The 25,013-nt window shown below is 43.0% G+C and overlaps 1 protein-coding gene across 1 annotated transcript; it reads left to right on the top strand.

Annotated features, from left to right (window-relative positions):
- The first annotated feature begins 666 nt into the window (after positions 1–666).
- LOC102409787 (neuroblastoma breakpoint family member 6-like protein) lies at positions 667–15,189 on the top strand. The gene is made up of 6 exons (XM_025287952.3): positions 667–874; positions 3,263–3,365; positions 5,289–5,524; positions 9,365–9,416; positions 10,307–10,468; positions 14,779–15,189. The coding sequence occupies exons 1-5, from the start codon at positions 697–699 to the stop codon at positions 10,452–10,454; spliced, it is 717 nt and encodes a 238-aa protein (XP_025143737.3). The 5' UTR covers positions 667–696; the 3' UTR covers positions 10,455–10,468; positions 14,779–15,189.
- Positions 15,190–25,013: the final 9,824 nt, after the last annotated feature.

The following is a 25,013-nucleotide window of genomic DNA, read 5'->3' as shown; positions in this document are numbered from 1 at the left end:
ATGGAAAAGTGACTTCATGAAAGTCCTTTTGACAATGAAAGAATTCGGGAAAATATTGATTCCTCGATGTTTTCTATGCTTGCAAGAATAGGAGTACAAAATAGCTTTAAAGTTTAGAAAGAGATAGGTCTGTAATATCAGTACAAGGGTACACAAATATTGGCCACTGAGGGAATGTCCCCATCAGTGGCAACCTTCAGAATAGACCAGGTGGCCTTGAGTATCAGTTTGGCCTAGTCAACTAGAATACAGGAGCTCCCAAGATTCCATGACACCCCCACCTTCCAGTTCTGTTATTGCAACTCCACGTGGTTACCTGGCACGCTGGGTCCTCTCTCTGGCACTCTTGTCAGAGCCTGAGCTCTGAGCTTTGGCTTCAGGTGCCTCATTTTTACAGTTAAGGATTCTCATCGTTGAGGAATGCTGACAAAGTAGGCCCCAAAGTAAGTAATAAATTGCATCTTCATTTTAAAAATATGTTTAATACATTTTTTCCACTAAATGAAATCTTATTAAAGCAAAAGTTACACACTGTAATCCTCACCCACTCATTATAATTGTATACTTTAATTATTTTAATAATTTACCAGGCTAAACATTCATCACCACAATCCATTCACTTGTCTCTAATTTCTTATTTCTTTGGGTTTCTTTTCTCCACGTTCTGGCTCTGCTTCTTCCACCCGAAGCTTCAGCATGGCAGTATCTCACACCATTTTCTCTGGTTTGAGGACAGAAATGGGCCTCTTGGAAACCAACCAGTACTTGCACTCCCAGCTGGAAAAAAGCAAACAGGACTTTCGAGACCTCACAGAGAAACTGCTCACGTCCCAAGTTACTGTTTACTCCCTGGCCAACGAGCTGCAGAAATACAGTAAGTCCTTGGGGTTACAGTCACCATAGTGGTAAATGATTGTCTTCCCTCTAAGAAACAAAACACCCTCAAACTGTATTCTTTTCCCTCCTTCATCAAAATAAATTGCATCCGTACTACACCTACAAAGATGGAAGCAGGTGGTTAACTCTCACTTCTCAGAGGATGGAGACACTGACGAACAAAGGGGTAAAGTTTGCAGTGAGAGTATAGGGAGGAATAGAGGCTAAGATCTCATTCAGGCACCAGACTTTTTTTCTGTCTCAGGAATGTATATTAGATTCTATAAACATATAATATCCTTGTTGGCTTAAACATCTGAGGATTTAATGCAAACTTTTTGTGAGCACCCATTTGCAGAGCACTGTGCTAGCTGCACTAGGGAAGAAAGAAGCGACAGGACGCCCTGCCTGCCTTAAAGGTCCTTAAAGCTGTCTATTCCCAACTGAACCACAGAGATCTGGAAATGAGAACATCAATAGCACACAGCAAGGGGAGAGGTGGAGCTATAGTGACTGAGGAACATGGGAATGAGGACCGAGGGGGACAGGAATAAATGGGGAGAATGCTTACTGATGCAGAAGTTGAGTTTGCTTTCAAATTTCTACCATTAGTTTTCAATAAACCAATGGGGGATAAAATTTGCTATCCAACTTATTGACATGGATCAAAAAGTAAAAATTAAAGCCTAGTTATCAAAGAAGTGAAAAGAGCTTTCAGGTATGAGAATGTAAGGGTTTGCTTGTTTGTTTACATCATTTATTATGATCATAATACAGCTTTTTTTAAAACTGGAGAAGAAGAAAGATGTCACTCAACATCTTCATGTATAGGTAACTGTTGCTGCTGCTAAGTCCCTTTAGTCGTGTCCGACTCTGTGCGACCCCATAGATGGCAGCCCACCAGGCTCCCCCGTCCCTGGGATTCTCCAGGCAAGAACACTGGAGTGGGTTGCCATTTCCTTCTCCAGTGCATGAAAGTGAAAAGTGAAAGTGAAGTCGCTCAGTCGTGTCCGACTCTTCCCTACCCCATGGTCTGCAGCCTACCAGGCTCCTCCGTCCATGGGATTTTCCAGGCAAGAGTATTGGAGTGGGGTGCCATTGCCTTCTCCAGTATAGGTAACACAGTGTAGTAATTAAGAGTGTGTGTCCTGAGGCCAGGCTTCCAGGGTTCAAACCCAAGTTGTTCATCTTCTCCATGCCTCAGTTTCCTCATCTGTAACGATAACAGGAATAGTCTCTACCTCCTCAGAGAGAGGTGATGATTTCAGGATGATAATTCTTGAAAATCTGTTAGAACAAGGCCTTGGCTGCTGCTGCTAAGTCACTTCAGTGGTGTCTGACTCTGTGTGACCCCATAGATGGCAGCCCACCAGGCTCCCCCGTCCCTGGGATTCTCCAGGCAAGAATACTGGAGTGGGTTGCCATTTCCTTCTCCAATGTATGAAAGTGAAAAGTGAAAGTGAAGTCACTCAGTCATGCCGACTCTTAGCAACCCCATGGACTACAGCCCACCAGGCTCCCCTCCCTGGGATTCTCCAGGCAAGCATACTGGAGTGGGTTGCCATTTCCTTGGCAAACACTGTGTATTAGTTCTCCCACCAACCTAACGCAGCACGTGTTAGCATTGAGCATGTCTTTCAGGTTTTTTCCCCTTCATGTGTGTTTTTACACAGTTGTATCTAGATAAACTTTAAAATCTTGGAAATATTGAGGGATTATCGAAACTCTCAACATGGGAGCAGTGTCAGCCCTATAGTCCTTGGAGGATTCCCAAACACACAGGGAATTCCTACTGTGTGCCCAGGTTCATATTTTCCTTAAGAGGCTGCAAGGTTTGGTAAAGTGGCCCAAGATTTGGAGTCACAACTCAGAGTATGTGAATTCTGACTTTGCTTTGTTCTGGTTGAATCATCTTGAGTTATTTTACCCTCTATGAAACTCCAGTACTTTGGCCACCTCATGCGAAGAGTTGACTCATTGGAAAAGACTCTGATGCTGGGAGGGATTGGGGGCAGGAGGAGAAGGGGATGACAGAGGATGAGATGGCTGGATGGCATCACTGACTCGATGGACGTGAGTCTGAGTGAACTCCGGGAGTTGGTGTTGGACAGGAAGGCCTGACGTGCTGTGATTCATGGGGTCGCAAAGAGTCGGACACGACTGAGCGACTGAACTGAACTGAACTGATGAGGTTCTCTCTCCCCAGCTCTAATTTGGGGGGAATCAAATGCTAGTAGCTGGGAGGCTGAGGAATCAGATGTGGGATTCCCTGCGTGGAACCTGGTACCCAGGTGATATCTGTCCTGGGGTGGCCCCTCCTCCTCCCTTGAAGGCTGGACCACAGCGGCAGGGCCAGCTTCCCCTGAGACAGTCTCTGTTTTCCCAGACTGTGAAGAGTACAAGGACCTCGTTGAATCTGTGCTGGAGGAGGAAATGCCCTTTGAGGAAGGGAATCTGGCAGAGAAGAGGAGACTGGCTACACGGCTTGGGTAAGGAGGAAGCTGTGTGGGAAGTGTGTTAAGTGGGGAAGCCCAGGGAGGTAGAATAAAGAGAAAACTTGTGCAGGGAGAAGGGCAGAAATGTATACACAGGCACAGAGCTAGACAAAGACAGCCTGTGGGGCTGTGGGAACTAATGGAGGACTAGGTAAGTCTCTGGATTCTCCCTGAAGTAATATATGAATAAAATGAGCTCACATGCTCGTATTGGAATTCTGGAAATGTGGTTTATGAATTAGTAATGGGCAAGTGAACTCAACTTTCCATGAGTCTCAGCGACCTCATCTGTGAAATAAAAATACTGACAGTGTCTGCCTCAGAGGGTTATGGAGATTAAATGCATGATGACCAGCAGTTAGAACCATTTCACGCACATGCGGAGCTTTCAACGATATTAGCTGTAATTATTATACCTGTTCTTGCTTTTTATAGGCCTAGTACTTATCATCTTTTTTTAAATATTAGATTTGGTTTTTACTATAGAGCATACATGAGAACAAAGTGCTGACACAAAGCTGCAAGTCACATTTGGGAAGTAAGCTAAAAAAACCCTGTAACTGTTTTAGTTATACAGTCCTGACTAGAGGAATCCATGGTGGCAAAAGAGCCCTGGCTCTTGAGAGGGGTTTCTTGATGATGGCTGCCCCAGGTTATGCTGCCTCAGGCCTGGGCCTCTGTAAGACTAGGTCCCTGGCAGCTGGCAGCCTGGGGACCAGGAGGACCTCTGCCCTTAGGCTGGGGCTTAGCCATGACTGGGAAGGGACACTCCTAATTTCTAATGTTCCCAATTGCCTTTCATGATAATAATGTTTCTCTTCCCCACCTTTGATTGATTGATTGATTTCTAAAAGTATCAGACTATGTGGACTGTTACCTGGTAGGGCCATTAGGTAGAGAGGTAATTGAGCAGTCATTACCTGGAAAATGAATTATTAATTTGCAAGGCCCAGTATTGCCTACCCTTAGAGACTTTCATAGATAGGGTAGCTTGTGGCATTGAAGACATCTTCTCAACCTTGGTTAAAATGAAATCTGAGAAGCTCAGATGTGTAAGAGCCACTAAAGCAGAGATACTTGACTGAAGGAGGCCTAGGTCTGGAGACCCTGTTTCTCCCTGATCTCTGCCTTCCACTCTTCTGACACTTTATAGGAATCTAAGGAATAGAGTTATGAAAGACAATCTGTGGATGATTACTTAGTATTGAGGAGATTCAAGCATCAGATGGGGTAGATGACTATTAATGTCTAGTCTAGCATTAGGATTATGTGGTTTTAAGTATTAACTGATTGCCTACTCAGGTGTGTATGCTCTACTATGTACTGTACGCTGGGTCCTATGGACTGTCTCTAGCCTCACAGAGCTCACATTCTAGTTGGGAATCTATAAAAAATATTTGTACAAAATTAGAAAGCTGTGAAATCCCAGACAGAGTTATGTAATTGTTACTCAGAATTTTAATTACTCTTGAGTGCCTCCTTACCTGTTAGAATAGCTTATCTTCATGTCATTCAGAGGAATGCTCTTCATCTTGACCCTCTCACTGATTTCTCTTTTCATCCTTTCAGTTAATCCCAGATGTACCTGTCCAACACTTCTGTACCTGGCTTCACCACCCCCAGTTGGCCACACTTTATGTATAATGCTTGATGATGCATATGACACTAAAATGGATGTGGACTGAAGTGAGGAACTGAAGGGGCTTTTTTTTTTTTAAGTGAGGTTAATGAAAAAGAAAGAAACAAATCCAATACTATTTCCTCATTCCTTCTGTTACAGGCAAGTCACACAACCTGTGCAAGTATTCAACTTGGGAAATTCCTTACAAGTAATCAAAGACACACCTCTGCTGAAATTCCATAACTTTATCATTCATGACATTCACTTTTACATTTTACTTTTCTTTGCCACTTTAGGAGATATGATTCCCTGATTGAGGCTCAGGCCCGAGAACTGACCTGCTTACGAAGGAAGATACAGGAAGGGAAAGGTGTCTGTCATCTATTCACACAGCATGCAAAGAACACAATCAAGACTTTTGAGAGTTTCCTCAAGAGCACTGACGTGACCTACTACCAGAGACAGAGATTCTGTGAACTCTTGACCCAAGGAAGCCAGCTGGCAGAGAGACTTGCCAGCAAACTCTCCACTGGTAAGTTATCTTATAGGCTCTGAGAACACTTAGCTCCTCCAGAGGTCCTAGCCTCACATGAGACGCCACACCTTCACAATTCCCACAGTGACGTTGCAGCCAGGTGTCCTGTAGTTCTGTGGTGTTCTCAGCTACAGGACAGCTTCCCTGGTGGCTCAGCTGGTAAAGAACCTGCCTGCCAATGCAGGAGATACAGACATGGGTTCGATTCCTGGGTCAGGAGGATCCTCTGGAGAAGGAAGTGGCAACCCACTCCAGAGTGAAGCTATCAGCTAGAAATACCTGGGAGTCCAACCCTGGGCCCAAGGCGAGCCTCCACAGGCATATTCCAAAAAGGATCCAATGTTGTCACTGGACTGACCCTTGTGGTTCTTATCATTGCAAGATATACTTCAGCTACAATCATCAGGGAACTTTGAAAAGCATGAGGTATATCACTCACATTTCCCGGAGGGTACACGGCTCACCCAGGGCTACCCAGTGAGGTTAGGGTCCACTTACCTGTAAAAAGAGGGAGACAGCACAGGGCTGTGGATCTGCCTAATTTGGGTTGAGGGCGGGGTGCCTAGGATTTCATAGGTTCACTCTTTATTGGTGATTAAAGTGCAGGAAAGAAAAACTAGGGGTCAGACATCAGGGATCTCTAAAACAAGAGAAACTTCAGACGTGGAGCACCTTGCCTCTTCATCTGGCCCTGTAGCTGCCCACGTGTTCCTTTGAGATAGCTGTCTTTGAAGTGGATGCCTTCACAATCAATAGCCTAATATCAGCACTTGGGTTACAATTTGAAAAGAAGAGGACTGTCAGGTGCTTACAGTATACCTGCTTCTCACCCTGTATTCTGGGGACCATGACAATGGTACTCGAGAGTACAGTGGAGAATATATGGGGCTGGAGACCACATTGTTAAAACTGCTTTCATCGTCACAGGCTTTTGGAGCAGGACGCAGCAGCCATCCAATCATTTTTGGTTTTTAAGATACTTGATATCAGTAAACTGACCCACTGTAGAATCAGTTCTGTGAGTTTTGAAAAATGTATACAGTGTTACGTAAAAGTACCACCACAATCCAGATATAGAACAGCTCCATCACTTGTAAAGGTTCCTTTGTACCTCTTTGTAGTCAACCATTTCCTCCAAATCAAGTCCCTGCAACCACTGGATCTGTTTTTTGTCCCTTTAGATTTTTTTTAATCTCCAGAATGTATCAGTAGTTTGTTCCTTTTTGTTGATGAGTGCTATTCCATGATAGAGATGCACCATTTTTTGTTTATCCAGTTATCCACTGAAGGACATTTGGATTGTTTTCAGTTTGGGGTGATTATGATTCATAGTTAAGATTCACATACAGATTTTTGTGTGAAAATACATTTTCACTTCACTTTGCTTGGATAAATATCTTGGAGTAGGAATGCTGAGTCATATGGTGAGTGTACATTTGTGTGTGTGTGTGTGTGTGTGTGTGTGTGTTAGTCACTCAGTTATATCTTACTCTTTGTGAGTCCATGGACTGTATAGCCTGCCAGGTTCCTCTGTCCATGGAATTCTCTAGGCAAGAATACTGGAGTGGGTTGCCATTTCCTTCTCCAGGGGATCTTCCCAACTCAGGGATCAAATCCATGTCCTGTGTTGCAGGTAGATTGTTTACTATCTTAAAGAGAGTGTATGTATCCTTAAAGTGTACATTATAAGATTGTACATTTAACTTATAAGAAACTACCAAACTGTTTTCCAGTGTGACAAAACCATTTCACATTCCCCTGAGCAATGAGTTAGATTGCAGTTGTTCCCAATACCAGCTCTTGATATTATCAGCTTGTTGTTTCTGGGCTTTTTGTCTTTTAATAGGTGTGTGGTTGCTTATCATTGTGATTTTTAATTTGCATTTTCCTATTGACTAACGATTTTTAAGATCTTTTTATATGTCTACTGATCATCCATATATCTTTGGAAAAGTGAGTGTCCACTATATTGTTCATCTTAAAGTAGTTTTTCATATTATTGAGTCTTGAGAGTTCCTTATATTTCTGGATAAAAGTCCTTTATCGGATATTTGACTTATCAGTATTTTCTCCTAGTTTGTGGCTTATCTTTTCATCCTCTTAACTTTCTTTCAGAGTGAAGAATTTCTTAATACTGTTGAAGTCCAACTTATTGGATCATCATTGTCTAGTTTTATCTGAGAACTCTTTGCCTAAAACAGGGTGCTTGGCCTTTCCATATAGATTTTACAGTCAATTTGTCATTATCTATAAAAAAAATCCTATTGGGATTTTGAGTGGCGTTGCATTAAATCTGTGAAAAGTTTAAGGAGAATTGACATTTTTTAAATAATATTGGGTGTTCTGATTAATGATCATAATGTCTTTCATCAGGTTGAGCTAGTCTTTGTTTTATTTATTCATATTTCCATGAACACGCAAACCTTTTTTTATTGTTTTATGATGGTGACTGCTGACAATAGAGAAGAAGTTTTGTCTCCTAACACAAATATGAGCAGGCCGTGGTCCAGTTAAATAAAACTTCCAACTTATTTAAGGAAGTTCCTTATTTGCTAAGAATTCTATTTTGAATTGATGTTGTTTTTGTCAAATGCCTTTTTGTTCATCTGAAATATGAACAAGTGATTATATACATATTTTTTATGTTGTGTCCTTTTAGATTGGACTCTGGACATTTTGAATATTATATTGTGAGACACTGGGTCCTATTAAAGCCCTCTGGATTATTTCTTAGCAGGCAATCAACCACTTCTAGGTTTAGACTGCAAGTTCTGTCTTACGTTCTGTGGGTAGCAGTTCCAACATCAGTTTAGTGTTCAGGGCCTTTGATGTGTTGTTTGGGTCAGTTCAGCAAGCATGCCACTAGGTTTAGTCTGGGCTAGCTGATGGTTTATATGGTAATTCAGTTCTCTAATCCTTTGCCATGATTCCTTGTCTCTGTTCCACACAGACTGAGTTCGGGGATGAACCCTAATATTTTTGACAGTCTGTAAATCGTTTCCCAGCCTCTCCTCTCTCTGGCATTTCTTCTCTACTTTCCAGTTCCCAAGGGGCCTCTTCCACATTCCTCTGTTCAGAAAGATTGGGTTCTCCAGTCGTTTCTCCTGTCACACTGTCCTGCAGAACTGCAGGGGGCTACTCCAAGATCAAAAAGGCAAGAAAATTGAGACAGAAAAAAAAGTAGGGGACACTCTTCACACTTTTCAGACAATTAGTCCCTTTTGGACTAGAGCAGTAGGTTTTCATTTGTGGTTAACATCCCTGCTCAGCTGCCTCAACAACACAGTTCTGCAAATGGGCTGGTCTCTGGACAGGGTCAGGAGAGAAAAAAAAAGAAATGGGGAAGTCTCTTTACACTCATCAGCAGAGGTCCCCCCGTCCAGTCATTTAGATAGAACAGGGGGTTTCTCCTGTTGTATTTGCTCCTCTGTGGTTGCTGGAGTATCTGTGAGAGCAGTATTGGGACTCACAGCCATGGTCCATCAACCAAGTTTGTGGGGGAAATGAAGGTTAGAGCTGACGGAGTGCAGAAGACAGCCAGGTAAGTATCCCGAGTACTGGAGAACAGGACATTGTGAACTTTTTGCCTTTACTCAATAGCAGACGTCCTGGTGATGATTCAGCCAACCAGCAATATATTGTTCACCGTTGCTCAGGAAAGCCTGCCAGGCTGCTCCTCTAAAGACGCAACTTTAGCCCTCCTGGAGTACTTCTCCTAGAGCATTCTGAACAAACATATAGAGTATTGTGTCTCTGGTCAGATAGGCCCTTGTATTAGTAAGCATGAGATGGGACCTGCTCAATTTCCCACTAGCTCTCTCTATTTTTGGTTCACAGAAAATCACCGTGATAGGAAGGATGAAGAGGGACAGGAGTCACTGGCAGCCAGGTAACTCTGAGTGATGAAGGGCTGATAATGGAGTGGTGAAACCTAGAGAGGAGTCCTGAAGCAAGAGACCCAGAGGCCAAAGGTCCCAGGTCCAGGAGAAACCAGAAGCTGCTGATTGTTGCTATTTCATTCATTCATCATACAGTGATGTGTCCTTTAACCCATGTTGTCTGTTCTCATTGAAGTTCTTGTATTAGTTGCCATTTCTTAGTAATTCTTCAAGTTTAGTTAACTGAGTCATTTTGACCTAAAGGTAAACCAGCCAGAGAAACCTGGTCTCTATTTTCTGAAAACCCATATGATTAAAAACTGAAGTGAAATGCCTGTTTCTGCCCAGTTGCCCTGAGATATGTTGGCCAATGTTTCATAGCCAGAAATATCTTGAAAAATAAAGCCAATCATGTCATATGTATAAATATACATTCATATATATATATATATATATAATATATATATATATATATGGAGAGAGAGATCTAAAAGCTACAAGAGTCCTAGGAGGTTACATTCCCTCAGGAGCCAGTATTCAATGGACCCCTTCACATACTCTTGAATAAAATTTGTCCATAGCATTCTAATGTCTGTATTATAGGACTCTGAGTGTCCTGTGTGTCAGAGTATATTTTAGAGAAGTCATTGAGTCTCCTTCCTCATCCACATTTAGAGGTCAGTGCACTGAACACATGCTGCTGTCTCTCCTACCCCTATTCTATGCACACTGAAATCCCAGTTAGAAGTGGATTGTTATGTTTTTTCTGTCTGAGAGGATAGGCCTTTGGTTTCTGGTACCTCTTCCATGAGCTTCAGATGAGCACCAGCTGTCAGGTTGATGCTGGTTGCCTTATTTTCATCTCTTGTCTTGTCTGCCTCCTTCTCCATCCCTTACTCAGGCTCAGCATGGGGCTCCAGGGAGAAGAAGTGAATGAAGTCCTGGAGGACTCACTAGATGAAAAGTATCTGATACATTCCAGTCGCCATGACTCCCACCAGCCTCCCAGCAGCATTGCCTCTGTGTGTGATGTGCAGGACCAGCTCTGAGGTAGACTGAGTCAGTGAGTATTCCCAATACCCAGAGAATAACCCTCCAACAACCAGAAGACTGAATAATAAAGCTCTGGTAGCTTCTACCTGCTCACCATCTCTGTCTAGACTGATTGAGATCATCTCTGCAGGCAGACTGTAAGAACTAACCCTGAAAAAGTGATTAGGCTGAATACAGTTCTGGGACCAAGTTTTATGTCACTGGTGTGTCTGTTCATTTGCATTCTCCCTGGTCCACACCTCACCACCCTTTCTCTGGCCCCCACTGGCATGTATGCAAGCTGAGGAACCCTGGGCAAACCAGAGTGCAGAGAGTGAAGGGATCATGAGAAACTCTTCTGCCACGCTTCAGCACAGATAAACTTCATTATTTAAGATGAAGCATCTTAGCTTTCCTGAAATGTTCTAGCTAATTACAGTTTCTGAATGGTGCCCGTTAGGCTTTTCTAGCTTTCCGAGAATATCATCAGTCTTGCCCATATTTGGGGTCCACTTATCATGGTTCCTCAGTAATGCAGGAGACGAGACAGGTTCCTCATGAACCCATGGCTCCTGAGTTTAAGCACCAGTGTCCATCCCCCCTCAGGTGGCTTCTCTCCCCATAAGGTTCCATCTTAGTACAGACTATCAGGTGGTGAAAGTTAAGCTTCTGCCCCATCACACTGAAGTCCCACCCTTGAGTCCTGGTTTTGTTCTGGGCTGAGGCAGAAGCACAGGACAAGGAACTACAGAGAGCATCCTTGGAAGCAAATGTGTGTAACTTGACTCAACAGTAATTATTTGCTGGAACAGGATGCACTTCTCACTTCTACAGGCAGATCTTGGAATCCACTGCCCAGTTGTACAATGAAAACACAGATATCAGGGGAGAAAATCAGAGCCTTCCACCTCACCTGAGTCATATTCTAGAGATAAGCAGTCAAAACCCACAGGGAAAGACCACTCTCAGATTGCTCTCTTCTCTTGCCACATCTGGCTATCAAAACAAAAGATGTGGAGAACAACACTATTACACAATCCATAATTTTCATAGTTTTCTCTATCTAGAAAGATGCTCCCTCTACAGGTCTGCAGACTCCAGGCTCCAGGAATGGCTCTAGGAAACCCACCATTTAATCACAAAATTCACTCTATTATTTAAGCCTGAAGTCCAGTCTTAGGTTTCTCAACTTACAGGTCATGTAGCTTTAGTTACTACTTAACTGTTGGGGGCCGGCATGAGGCACTCCGCCCATGGCAAAGGTCATGAGGAAGGAGGCTCGACATACGCAAAGGCGGGATCGAGCCTCAGGAGTCCCCCTGGAAATCCTCGAGCATCTACCCCCATAACCAGAGCCTGCCTACTTTACTACTTTGTGCTCTCACCTACACCTCTGACTTTACGGGGGGCTGTCCCCCACCACCTCTTTCGGAGAAGGAGTTAACCTAGAGCTCCAGTTGATAAAAACCCCTGGGCGTGACAAGAGTGTTTTAACCTACAAACTCCTCTGAAGGTTCTCTAGCCTGCCTGACAGGCTTGTCCGGCCACATGTGATTGCTCACAGCCTCCCAACCATGAGAGGCACAAGATGCTTTAAACCTTCTAAAAACAGGTTCCTTAGAAAAGTTAGAAAATTATTAGTATAAGTATAATGGGCTGATTAGAAATCATATTGGTGAAGGGTTTTTCATTTGTTGAGCTGATGTTTACTGCTAAGTCTCCACATCCCCTGCCCTTATACACATTAATGAATATATAGAAGAAATAAGTATTAACCTTTGATATAAATCACGTTAGACCTTAGGCTAAGTAAATTCTTTCCTTAACTATACCCTCACCCTATAGGAATGTAACTTTATTTGGGTGGCGTCTGTTTTAAGAATAATCACCCCTGGAGAAATAAGTGTCCTGGTTGACTGACCGCTGTCACAAGGAGAGGGTCGTAAATTGTCAGCAGGCCCCCTGGCCAGAAGATGATGTAACACCCCTAAGACCTCTGTATACATTTGTATGAAGCACCTGACTTTGATAAAAGTCAGGACTGCTGACCCCGCGTGACTTTTGCATAACACCTCAGTGTATAAAAGTAGACCATGGAAAATAAAGAAGTGGGATCAGTTCCTCGAAAGACTGGTCTCCCCATGTCTCTCTCTCTCTCACTCTGGTTGAGTCTCCATCTGGAGCGCGGAACCCACCATGCTTACTAATTATGCCTGGGCTTCTAAGATCCAACCGGGGAGGCCTCAGTGTCTCCTCTCCTTCGGGAGAACGGAAGGACGCCTGCGGCCTACGTAAGTGGTGCAAGCTTCTTGTCTTGAAGTTTTATTGGTCCCCCGCGTAAACCAAGCTACTCAGCCTCTTTTCTCCACTGAATTTTCCTCACTGAGCTATCCTTATTCTATTCCTTAATTAACGTTTAATTAAGCAGTTGTTCCCTGACCCTCGCCTAGCCGTCTCTCCTTCGAATACCCTGGATCAGCTGGGGCTGGTCCCCGGCACTTAACCTCTTGACCTACTGTTTCCTCAGAGGCAAAGGAAGTATACTTGAATATATTTAGATTCTGGAACCAGTTCTGACATGGTAAGGGAGATTTCCCATGCCACAGGTTAAGTGTTCAGTCATACAAGATTACCCCACACCTCCACACCCTGTCCATTTCTGAGGGCAGTTGAAAGCCCAGATTGTTACCTGAACTCCTGACTGACTGGCTAGAAATCAGGATATTACCACCCCCTCCTTAGGTTCAATTAATTTCCTAGAGTTGTTCCTACAGAACTCAGAGAAACATTGTACTTACTACACTATCAGTTTATTACAAAAGGATATAACTCAGGAACAGCAGATGGAAGAGATGCACAGGGCAGGGCATGGGGGAAAGTGTGGAGCCTCCATGCCTTCTCAAAGAAAGCCTAGTACCTAGTACTCTCCTAGTACCTCCGTGTGGTCACCAACCCAGAGGCTCTCATAATCCTGAAAACCTTTTGAACTTTATGGAAACTCATTACACTGGCCTGAATGATGAAACCACTGGCCACAGTGATTGAACTCAATCTCCAGCCCCTTTCCCCGTCCATAGGTCAGGGGCTGGGACTGGAAGTTCCAACCCTCTCATCACAAGATGGACCTTCCTGGCAAGAAGCCCCCAGCAATACTTGCTTCCAAAAGTTGCTTTATTAATATAAACACAAGTACCTTTATCCCTCCATTGCTTAGGAAATTACAAGGGTTTTCAGAGTTCTATGCCAGAAACAGGGATGAAGACCAAGTATGTATTTCTTATTATAAGTCACGAGGCACTGATAGTGTCTGAGGACCCTCCTGGTTTCACAATAGCACCATCTTTCTATTTAAAAGGGATAGGACATGGATTTAGGAGCCAGATTCCCATTTAAAACAGCCTTTCTTTCCTAGAACAGACTGCCTTTTTTGTTTTATTTTGACATGTACACACTACTTTATTTATTTATGGCTGCACTGTGTGCTGCTACACGCGGGCTTTCTCTAATTGTGGTGCCCGGGCTTTTCGTTGCAGTGGCTTCTCTTGTTGCAGAGCACAGGCTCTAGGAGCACAGGCATCAATAGTTGCAGCACCCAGGCTCAGTAGTTGCGGCTTGCTGACTCTGGGGCACATGGGCCTCAGGAGTTGCAGCATAGCGGCTCAGTAGCTGTGGCTCGAGGGCCCTAGTGCGTGCAGGCTTCAGTGGTTGTAGCTCGAGGGCTCTGGAGCATGGGCTCAGTAGCTGTGGTGCATGGGGCAGTTGCTTCCTGGCATATGGATCCCAGACCAGGGATGGAACCCACATCCTGTGCACTGGCAGGCGGATTCTTATCTATTGCGCCACCAGGGAAGTCCTAGAACAGACTGTTTCTGAATGCGCATGCTTGAAGCTAGGCACCTCTCTCCTGAGAGGTGTGAAAGGTTTTCCTTTTTTCTCCACAAGAGTAGAATGGAGAGTAAACTGATGTTGAGCAGGGTGAGAGGGGGTGGGGGGTGGGGAGGTGGAGGTAGTGGGGGTGGGGGTGGGGGAAGGGGGGAGGGATCTGGCTAAACTACATGTAGCAGTTTAGAGCAGGGCCATCAATGTTTTGGGGTGGTAGGGGTGCCCTATGTTCCACACCACAGGGCAGATGGTATATTTCAGAGGACTTTCCTCTCATCTGCTAGCACAGCTCTCTCTTTCCAGATTGTAGCTGACTGCCACAGTTTATCCTCGTAACACATTCAGGTGGCACATGGCATCTTTCCTCTCTTAGCGCTCACTGCAACCTCAGTTAGGTATCAGCAGAATCTGACAGAAAATCCTCACTTTTTTTTTGGTTTGTTTTGTTTTCTGTTTCAGGCGACAACTAATGCTGGAACTGTGTGAAAATTTTTGTCTTATTTCAACAGAACATAGTCCCCAACTGATGAGAAAAACAACAAAACAAGAAAAATCCAAATCTGAGAGGAAGAGCAAGATTTCACACTACTTTAGATTTTTACTCCAGTTTGCAGAAGTCTCAGCCCTTCAGCCTACAAATATAACTGCCCAAGGGACACCGATGCCTATATTCACAGATAATCTTGAGAAAAATCTAACCCTTTTCCCTCCCATCTCCCTCCTGTGGATAACTAGAGTCAGCAGCAGCTGGAAGCAAATGGCAAGGATTTGGATGGAGAATACGTCAGAATAATGTCACTGCAAACCATTCATCAGCTCTTCAGCACATGTCCCTTTTCCTGGGAGGTGGGGGGATTATAAAGATCCTAAAATAAAGCTTATTTTATATGCATTCTGTTGGCTATCATCTTTTTATACAAATCAAAATTATAAAACTTTTTTTCTTCAGCTTAAAGCAAAGAACTCAAACATTAATGTGCCCACTACATTTATACCCCAGAGTGATAGAAACCAAGGCTGAATGCATACTTCATTCCAAAATTACACCTAATTGAGCACCTAATTAGGTGTACCTAATTATTATTGAGCACCTAGTTATTGAGTACCTAATATTACATGTGAGTTGGACTATAAGGAAGGCTGAGCACTGAAGAATTGATGCTTTTGAACTGTGGTATTAGAGAAGACTCTTGAGAGTCCCTTGAACTGCAAGGAGATCCAACCAGTCCATCCTAAAGGAGATCAGTTCTGGGTGTTCCCTGGAAGGACTGATGAAGCTGAAACTCCAATACTTTGGCTAGTTGATGCAAAAAGCTGACTTATTTGAAAAGACCCTGATTCTGGGAAAGATTGAGGGTAGGAGGAGAAGGGGATGACAGAGGATGAGATGGTTGGATGGCATCTCTGACTCAGTGGACATGAGTTTGGGTAAACTCAGGGAGCTGGTGATGGACAGGGAGGCCTGGCGTGCTGCAGTTCGTGGGGTCGCAAAGAGTTGGACACAACTGAGTAACTGAACTGAACTGAATATTACATGGAAATATTCATTGTGTCCAACTGTCTGGGAACCAAGGTACTCAGGCAAAAATTTCTGCCCCCAGGCTGGGCATCTGCAAGCAGAGCAGCAGTCTCATACATATCCACCAGAATTTCTGCAGAGAAGGATCCTGAGAGTCTGCTGCTCACTGCTGTACTTCAGCAAAAGTCCATCCTAGAGGTCTGTGTTTCGGGCCCACAGAGAGAAATCTAACATACCTGGACGGAATTGCTGCTGCTCGGTCACTTCAGTCGCGTCTGATTCAGCAAGAATAGTAGAGTGGGTTGCCTCGCCCTCCTCCAGGGGAACTTCCTGACCCAGGGATTGAACCCATGTTTCCTGGCATTGCAGGCGGCTTCTTCATCCCTGAACCACCAGGGAAGCCGCCTAGATGGAACTGGCAGCTTTCAAATTACTCCACTCTCATGTGGAGTTGTTTTTTTTTCTGAAAATAAATTTCTCATACCCTCTGTCTGTCTTTTACTTTTCAATATAAAATCAGGACATCTCATTCAGAAGCTGTAAAACATGTAAGATAGCCTCCAACTTACCAGATTCCCAGGTTAGAAAGCTGATTCTTCTAAGGAGGGCAAATCCTGGGTGGCAGGAAGGGACCTTTACATGGGTTTGTACCCTACATCAGTGACTTACATTTTCTTGTACCAGTATGTGGCACTGGTCATTGTCACACCCTTCTGCAAGGGAGAGACCGATTGAGAGCCAATTTTTAGTCCAGGGCTCAGCTCTTCACAGCTTCCTGTGTTTTATAATCATTTCTGACCCCTCTCCCCGACAATTATTTACCTTGAAAATTTTCAAACCAACAGAAAATTGGAAAGACTCATACAACAAATATCTCTATTCTGTTCATCTAAATAGAGCAATTAACAGTCATTTTCTCCTTTTCTGTCTGGGTTGACACACACACTCATATCACTTTATTAAATGCAGACAAAAAGGCTGCTTCACTGCTAAACACTTCAGCATGTATTTCCTGATATTAAGGACATTGTCCTATACAACCATAATCAATGATCGAATCTAAGTACATTAACATTATTTCAATAACATTACCTCATAAATGCTCAAGGTATAAAATTTCCCATTGTTTAAAAACTGTCATATCTACATGCTTATATGTGTATGGATATAGCGATTAGACACATTTAACATATGCCTCTATATTATACATACCTGAGAGAGGTTAAGAATTGTGTGTGTTATGGTACTGATATTTCCCCATGTTCCAATTAAAGTTTCTAAATTTTGTCCTTATTACCTGGAACTGTCTCCTGACTTGTATGTTTTTGTTGTTTCTGAGGTCTTTGAATTTCTGAAGAGGATAGGCTAATTATCTTGTTAAGTGTTCTACATTCTGATCAAACTAAACCTTTTTTGCAAAAGGTCAGTACATCCCATTTGTGCTTCCTACTGCATCCAGTTAGGAAGCAAGCTGTCCAAGAACAAAGCTACAAAATATTGAAGGAAACATACCATCTGTCAGCCAGGCTAGTAGTCTACATTGTGTCTGAAGTCCTTCAACCCAAACTGCAATGTCTGCCATCTAACTTGACAGGAACTGAGTCTAGGTTTGCTTTTAATCCCAGCACCAGCTGCGATTATTACTGGCAGCCATAAAGCAGGATTTACTGCTGACTCGCCTGCACAATGTGATCTGGAGAAGGGAAGGAGAACCCACAGTGAACAAACCTAGAGCCAGGCCATTGGGAACATTGGATGTGCCCCAAGTCTGAGCATGCTCAGAAGCTACTCCCAAAGGTGAAATTCCTGCTGTCAAGGAGTCTCTGCTGCTGCTGCTAAATCGTTTCAGTCGTGTCCGACTCTGTGCGACCCCATAGACGGCAGCCCACCAGGCTCCCCCGTCCCTGGGATTCTCCAGGCAAGAACACTGGAGTGGGTTGCCATTTCCTTCTCCAATGCATGAAAGTGAAAAGTGAAAATGAAGTCGCTCAGTCGTGTCTGACTCTTTGTGACCCCATAGACTGCAGCCCACCAGGCTCCTCGGTCCATGGGATTTTCTAGGTAAGAGTACTGGAGTGGGGGTGCCATTGCCTTCTCCGAGCTTCCACTAATGAAATGGTGCCATTATAGACATGTTTTCTGGGTTCAGTTCAGTTCAGTTCAGTCGCTCAGTCATGTCCGACTCTTTGCGACCCCATGAATTGCAGCACGCCAGGCCTCCCTGTCCATCACCAGCTCCTGGAGTCCACTCAGACTCACATCCATCGAGTCAGTGATGCCATCCAGCCATCTCATCCTCTGTCGTCCCCTTCTCCTCCTGCCCCCAATCCCTCCCAGTATCAGAGTCTTTTCCAATGAGTCAACTCTTCGCATGAGGTGGCCAAAGTATTGGAGTTTCAGCTTTAGCATGATTCCTTCCAAAGAAATCCCAGGGCTGACCTCCTTCAGAATGAACTGGTTGGATCTCCTTGCAGTCCAAGGGACTCTCAAGAGTCTTCTCCAACACCACAGTTCAAAAGCATCAATTCTTCAGCACTCAGCTTTCTTCACAGTCCAGCTCTCACATCCATACATGACCACTGGAAAAACCATAGCCTTGACTAGACGGACCTTTGTTGGCAAAGTAATGTCTCTGCTTTTGAATATGCTATCTAGGTGGGTCATAACTTTCCTTCCAAGGAGTAAGCGTCTTTTAATTTCATGGCTGCAGTCACCATCTGCAGTGATTTTGGAGCTCCCCAAAATAAAGTCTGTCACTGTTTCCACTGTTTCCCCATCTATTTCCCATGAAGTGATGGGACCAGATGCCATGATCTTTATTTTCTGAATGTTGAGCTTTAAGCCAACCTTTTCACTCTCCTCTTTCACTTTCACCAAGAGGCTTTTTAGTTCCTCTTCACTTTCTGCCATAAGGGTGGTGTCATCTGCATATCTGAGGTTATTTTTCTGGGTGAGATATTTTACATATTAGTAGGAATTCTAGGGAGAGATGAGAATGAACTTAGTGCATTTAAAATAAAATCAAATTCTTTGCTATAGTTTACATTGGCTTATCTCAATCTCCCATACTCCTATTTTTTTTTTTTTTAATTTGCGTGACATAACAAAAGAGACAGAACCCAACTCTGCACTGGGGACTGGAGCCAAAGATAGGTAGATAAAGAACTTCAGGCTTCACAAATTGAGTTGTCGAGGCGCAAAAAGGAGGCAGTACCTGTGGGCTTATCAGGAGAGGCTCCCGGAGCCAGGTCAGAAGAAGTAGTGAGGCCCTGCCCCAGGCTCCTTAGTGTCGCCCAGGCTGGAGGGGCTGAGATGCCAGGGTTGAGCAGCCACTCACCTTCATTCTTCCTTCATCTCAGAAATTTAACATCTTGCTTTCATCCAAAGAGAAACTGGAACTTGAGTTCCCAAAACTCAATAAAAAACAAAAACATAAAATACTTGAAACATAACCAAAAAATTGAAATACTAACATCATATATTCTATACTCCAACATGCATGGTTAACATTTTCCCATGTTTGCTTTCTCACTCTGTATACATGACTTGCTCCACCATTTGAGAGTAACTTGCAGATGTCTCAACTCAAGATCACTGGTTGGGCAGCTATTGCTGCCTTGGCATCTCTTGGCATCCCTTGGCGTCTCCCTCAAAACCAACTTCTGCAAGACCTGTCCTCCAAGGCCAGGGAAAGGCTTTGTGCTGGTGGCAAGGACCCCTTGCCCCTTCAAGAACCTGAAATCCATTCTCTTCAGGTCGTAGAGAAGCTTCAGACACTGTTCTATGACCCTCCCCGCTAAGTGCAGGGCAGATGCGCCCTGGGCTTGCAGGAACATGCTAGGCTCTCAGCCCCCCTGCCCCTCCGCAGCACCCTGGGACTCCTCCAGGTCATCTTGGTGGGCAGTGGGGTCTTGGGTCAGCCTGAGCTCTAGAACCACCTTCCTTGGGAGAGACCCATAGGGAAGTGCATCTGCCCCCTTGGCTCTTGCCTGGCTCTCTGTGCCCTGCAGAGAGCAGAAAGGGTTCTGACAGGACACAAAAGGGAAGCATCTTTTCCTGTGGTGGGAGGATGAAGGGAGCTGGTGGGACATGAGTCAAAGAGAGGGGAGAGTTCTCAAGAGCTTCCCAGAATCGTCTGCATTGGTGCTGTCAATGGGGTGGCTGCCCTGTAATCATGGCAGTTAGTCTTGTCTTGTCTTGACCCAGTTCCAGGTCCAGTCTGAATCCAAAGACAGAGGAATTCTGGTTTGCAGTACAAATGCCATAGTTCATCTTTCCCAAGTGGAGTAGTCACTGAGCTGCTGGTTCCAGGATCCCGCTGGATAGCATCCATGGGGGTTCTTGAACTTTCTTGTCTGAGAAATTCCTTATCTCTCCTTCAATTCTAAGTGGCAGTCTTGCTGGGTAGAGTATCCTAGGTTGTAGATTTTCCCTCTCAGCACTTTAAACATATCATGTCATTCCCTTCTGGCCTGAAAAGTTTCTGCAGAAAAACCAGCTGGTATGGGGGTTTCCTTGTGTATGAGTCATAGTTTTCCTCTTGCTGCCTTTAGAATTCTGTCTTTGTCTTTAACTTTTGCCATTTTAGTTATGATATGTCTTGGTGTTGGTCTGTTTGGGTTCATCTTATTTGGGACCTCTGTGCTTCCTGTACCTGGATATCTGTTTTCTTCTTCAGGTTCGGGAAAATTTCAGTCATTATTTCTTCAAATACATTTTTGGCTCTTTTCTCTCTCTTCTCCTTCACAGATCCCTGAACCTTCTTTCTTGCTGAAATTTAAATCAGGGGAAAATTAAAAAGGAGATAAGTTAGTGGTCTAGATAATTAGTGGTCTCTGTGCCAGGTATAAGAAAAAAAACTTAAGTTGACAATAAGGATAAATCTTGAATACTTTTAAAGACTTCCAAAAATTGACATATAATGGCATGGAAAATATTTATGTTATATTTCTAGAGATGACTCCTTTTATGCATCACACTGGCTTAATAATTTTGATCGAAAAATTATTTTTGCTGTCTTTCAGATTTTTCTAATAATGTAGAAAATATTGGTTGCAGAGTATTCTAGTTTATACGTGCCTTGGATTTATGTTCTCTTCAAAATCTTCATGACACTTAATCGCCTAAGCTTCTTTTTCTGGTTCTACTTATCCAATAAAATAACTGTATTTTCAATACATATTTAAGTTTATAACATTTAAAAGTATGTGTTTCAGTAAGTTTAATATACCATCTAATAGTTTTTAAATAGAAATTTAGTTTTATAATTCTAGAAGTCATTGTTATCATTATTCCACTTACCATTTGGGGGTGAATGTTTTTAGGTATCATTCAATATATTAATCCAGCATACATTTCTGTATTATGATTCAGCTCAAATTGCATTTATTAAGATCTATCATTATCTTTAATTGCCTAGAAGTGAAGTGAAGCGAAGTCTCTCAGTCTTGTCCGACTCTTTGCGACCCCATGGACTGTAGCCTACCAGGCTCCTCCCACCATGGGATTCTCCAGACAAGAGTACTGGAAGTGAAGTGAAGTGAAGTCGCTCAGTCGTGTCGGAATCTTTGCGACCCCATGGACTGTAGCCTACTACGCTCCTCCGTCCATGGGATTTTCCAGGCAAGAGTACTGGAGTGGGTTGCCATTTCCTTCTCCAGGGGATCTTCCCGACCCAGGGATCGAACCTGGGTCTCGAGCATTCCAGGCGGACGCTTTAACCTCTGAGCCACCAGGGAAGCCCTTTAAGTGCCTAGACTGACACTAAATTAATTAATGTATAATTTTGCCTGATCAATTTCTAATTAAGGTGGAAATAACAAAACCTTGTTTTTACATAATGCTTATGCATATTTTTGTAGATTATAGAGTGGCCATAGATTAACAGGTTAAAAGGAGGACGTTGGTGGACACAGCTATCAGGTCATTTGAAGAAGTATTAAAACACATGGAATATGTGGGGAGTTTTTAATCTTAGTTACCTCCCTTCTAGATCTGGATTCATCCATTTTTCCATTGTTCCTTATGTTTCTTTTGTCTCAAACACTGCTAGTGCCCCTAGGCCCAGGTGGGCAGAGGAGCCAGGAACCACAGCCCTGACACTTTCTGATGCTTCCAGAAGGGGGCGCCACAGGCAGAGATTGGGTTTGCTGAGGATGCAGCATCTCTCCTGGAGCAGGGCCTGACACCTAGTAAGTGCTCAGTGATTGAAGGAATGAATTCTAAGGCAAGATTCTAGAAAGCTGAAGAGGAGGAAAAGAATGTGGGTGGATGGGGCAGTTTAGTGTGTGAGGGACAGAGGCAGATAAAAATATACATGAAGAGGGTAGAAAGAATGTTCAAACACTGGTTATAAAAGCCTAGGAGCTCATGTGTGCTTGTGAAATTCAGCAGAAGAACCAAGAGAGGGAAGGCCAACAACTCTTGGTATCCAGGTCTGCACAAGAAGCCTTGTCAGGTGCAGGGTTCTGTTTCTTCCAACCTTTGGTCTCGAATCGAACAAGTGTTTCTTTTCCTTTTTTTTTTTTTTCCCAGAAACAACCAAGCCCTGTCAAGGAATCATACAGAGAGAGCTATTGGATTATTCACCCAACTTTGGGTAGGAAGGTGACCAGTCCATAGATGGTGAGCATCCAAGAAGGCAAAATTCACAAAAGGAAGGGAAGATGAATAAATGTCTGGCACCAGTGATTATTCCCCTCGAATTGATCCGCTATTTGGTAGAAAGGAACCCAGGGTCATTCTGGTCAGTCTTTTCTGGACCCAATTAAGTAGGTCACCATCAAAACCAATAACAACTATTGAAAGACTTTCTAAACATTTTGGAAGTTATTAGCTGGACATATGCAATACAGTATCTCTGAGTAATGTCTACATTGTCCTGTCTGTTATACCTCCTGCTTAGTTGAGTCAGGAGGCCAACACCCCTTGTAAGAGTGTCAGATAGATGTAGAGAAAGCTTGTTGTACTAGAAAAAATGTGAATAAAAAGGATTTTTCATAGAGTTGGACAAATATATTGGTCTATAAAATGGTACATCTCCTTCAGAAATCAAACTGGGAACACATGAAGAGATGCCTTCAGCTTCTGGTAAAGGTGGAGTAACAGAAATAAGATTGGCCTTTCTGCCCCAAAACTCACCCTACCCTTCTCCCCTAGCCCCAAAGAAAAGAAAAAGATAAAAAGCATAAAATATCAGTTTTCAAGACACTGGAAATCAGGCAGTGAGAGACGAGAAACAAACAAGGTGAGACCTACCATGGGCCCAGCTCACTGCTTTCAGTTTCCAGGCTGAGCACAAGGAGGGGATCTGAGGCCAACTCCTTGAATTGTGGAGATGCTGCTGAGTGTCCATGGAGAGCAAGGCAGCTAGAGTTCATAGGACACACTTAGTGATGAGAGAGATGAACAGAGAGAACCCAGGCATTTGGAAAGCGTTTCTTTCAGGCAGTCAGTTGAGTTCTGATATGAGCATGTTTGTGGAGAAATGCCCGAGATGAAAAAAAGAAACCTTGGAAAAGATCATGGGACAGTCCCTGGTCTTCACATGGTATAGGCAATTGTACTCACTCCCCAAGCCAGACAAGACTACTCACAAGGGTCATTGAGAAGCACACTCAAAGGAGATTGTGCCTTACTACTTGGATTAATCAGCCTTAGAGTGACTTACCTTAAAAAAAAAAATCATAAAACCCAGATTCAAAGAAATCAAACTGTTCACAAGTCACTTAATTCTATGCCAGAACAAAATTCAAGAAAATTTGTAGGAAGACCAAAATAACCGGTATGTAACAAGGTAAAGTTTGGCAATATCTGGCATCCAATCAAAGAATGTCAGGCATGCAAAGAGGCAGGAAAATGTGACATAAGGGGAAGAATAGTTAGTGAACCAAGCTGAACCAGAACTGATACCGTGTTAAAATCAACAGAGAGGACTTTAAAACAGTTATCGTGACTGCATTACATATGTCCAAAGAATTGTAGAAATGTAGAACATATATAAATGGCCAAAATAAAACTTTAGAGATGAACAAAAACTATAACTTCTGATGTAATAAAGTCACCAAATGGAATTAAAAAGACATGACTAACTGAAGACATCTGAAATGAAAATCACAGTTTAATGTTTAATGCGTAGCATCATTGAATGCTAGAACAATTTTAAGAGGCCTAACATGGGAGAGTTTGAAGCTCCTGAACAGAGCTGAATGATTTTTGAAGAAAAAAGACAGACAATATTCTAATTTTAATGAGAATTATAAAGCCACTGATCCAAGGAGGCAAGTACAATTGCCTATACGGTGTGAATACCAGGCACTGTCCCATGATCTTTTCCAAGGTTTCTTTTTTTCGTCTCGGGCATTTCTCCACAAACATGCTCATATCAGAACTCCGCTGACTACCTGAAAGAAACCCTTTCCAAATGCCTGGGTTCTTTCTGTTCATCTCTCTCATCACTAAAGCACAAGGAATAGGAAAAAAACCCCACACCTAACACATTACTATTAAACTGCTTAAATCCATAGAAAAATAAAAAACTCTCTAAAGCAGCCAAAGCAATAAGGTGTGTTAGATATAGAAAACAAAAGTAAAGGCAGTAGAGCAACATTTTTAAAAAACTGAGAGAAAAAAGAAAGTCAACATGGAATTCTATTAATCTTCCCTCATGAAATATCTTTCAAAAATAAAAGATATGATGAATAATGTCACTTACAGACATACAAATGCTAAAAAACTTCATCACCAGCAGATCCACAACATAAGAAATGTTAAAGGAGTCCTTCAGGAAAAAGGAAACCCACACCAGATAGAATTCTGGATGTATAGAAAGGAATTAAAGACAAAATATGGCATCTGCATGGAAAATATATAAGATTATTTCTTATCAAGAAAATCTCTTTAAAAATACGGGACAGTTTAAAGAAGAGGTTTATAATATATGAGAAGTAAAATGCATGATAATGCATAAAGGCAGGTAATGGAGAAATGTGAAGAGGTGTGATCACTTGAGGGCAAACTGGGGTAAGTTAGAGATGTCTGCTCTAAAGCCTAAAGCAGTCACTGAAATAACAAAAGAGTTATAGCTAATAAGCCAATGAAGGTTAGAGAATGGAAACATAGGTAAAACCATAGGAAACATACCTAGGAAACATAGGTAAACTCTCTTATAGAACAA

Source organism: Bubalus bubalis, chromosome 6, assembly GCF_019923935.1.
Source record: "Bubalus bubalis isolate 160015118507 breed Murrah chromosome 6, NDDB_SH_1, whole genome shotgun sequence".
Taxonomy (NCBI): domain Eukaryota; kingdom Metazoa; phylum Chordata; class Mammalia; order Artiodactyla; family Bovidae; genus Bubalus; species Bubalus bubalis.
The sequence above is the reverse complement of the archived record's forward strand: the minus strand, read 5'-3'. Positions and strand labels throughout refer to the sequence as shown.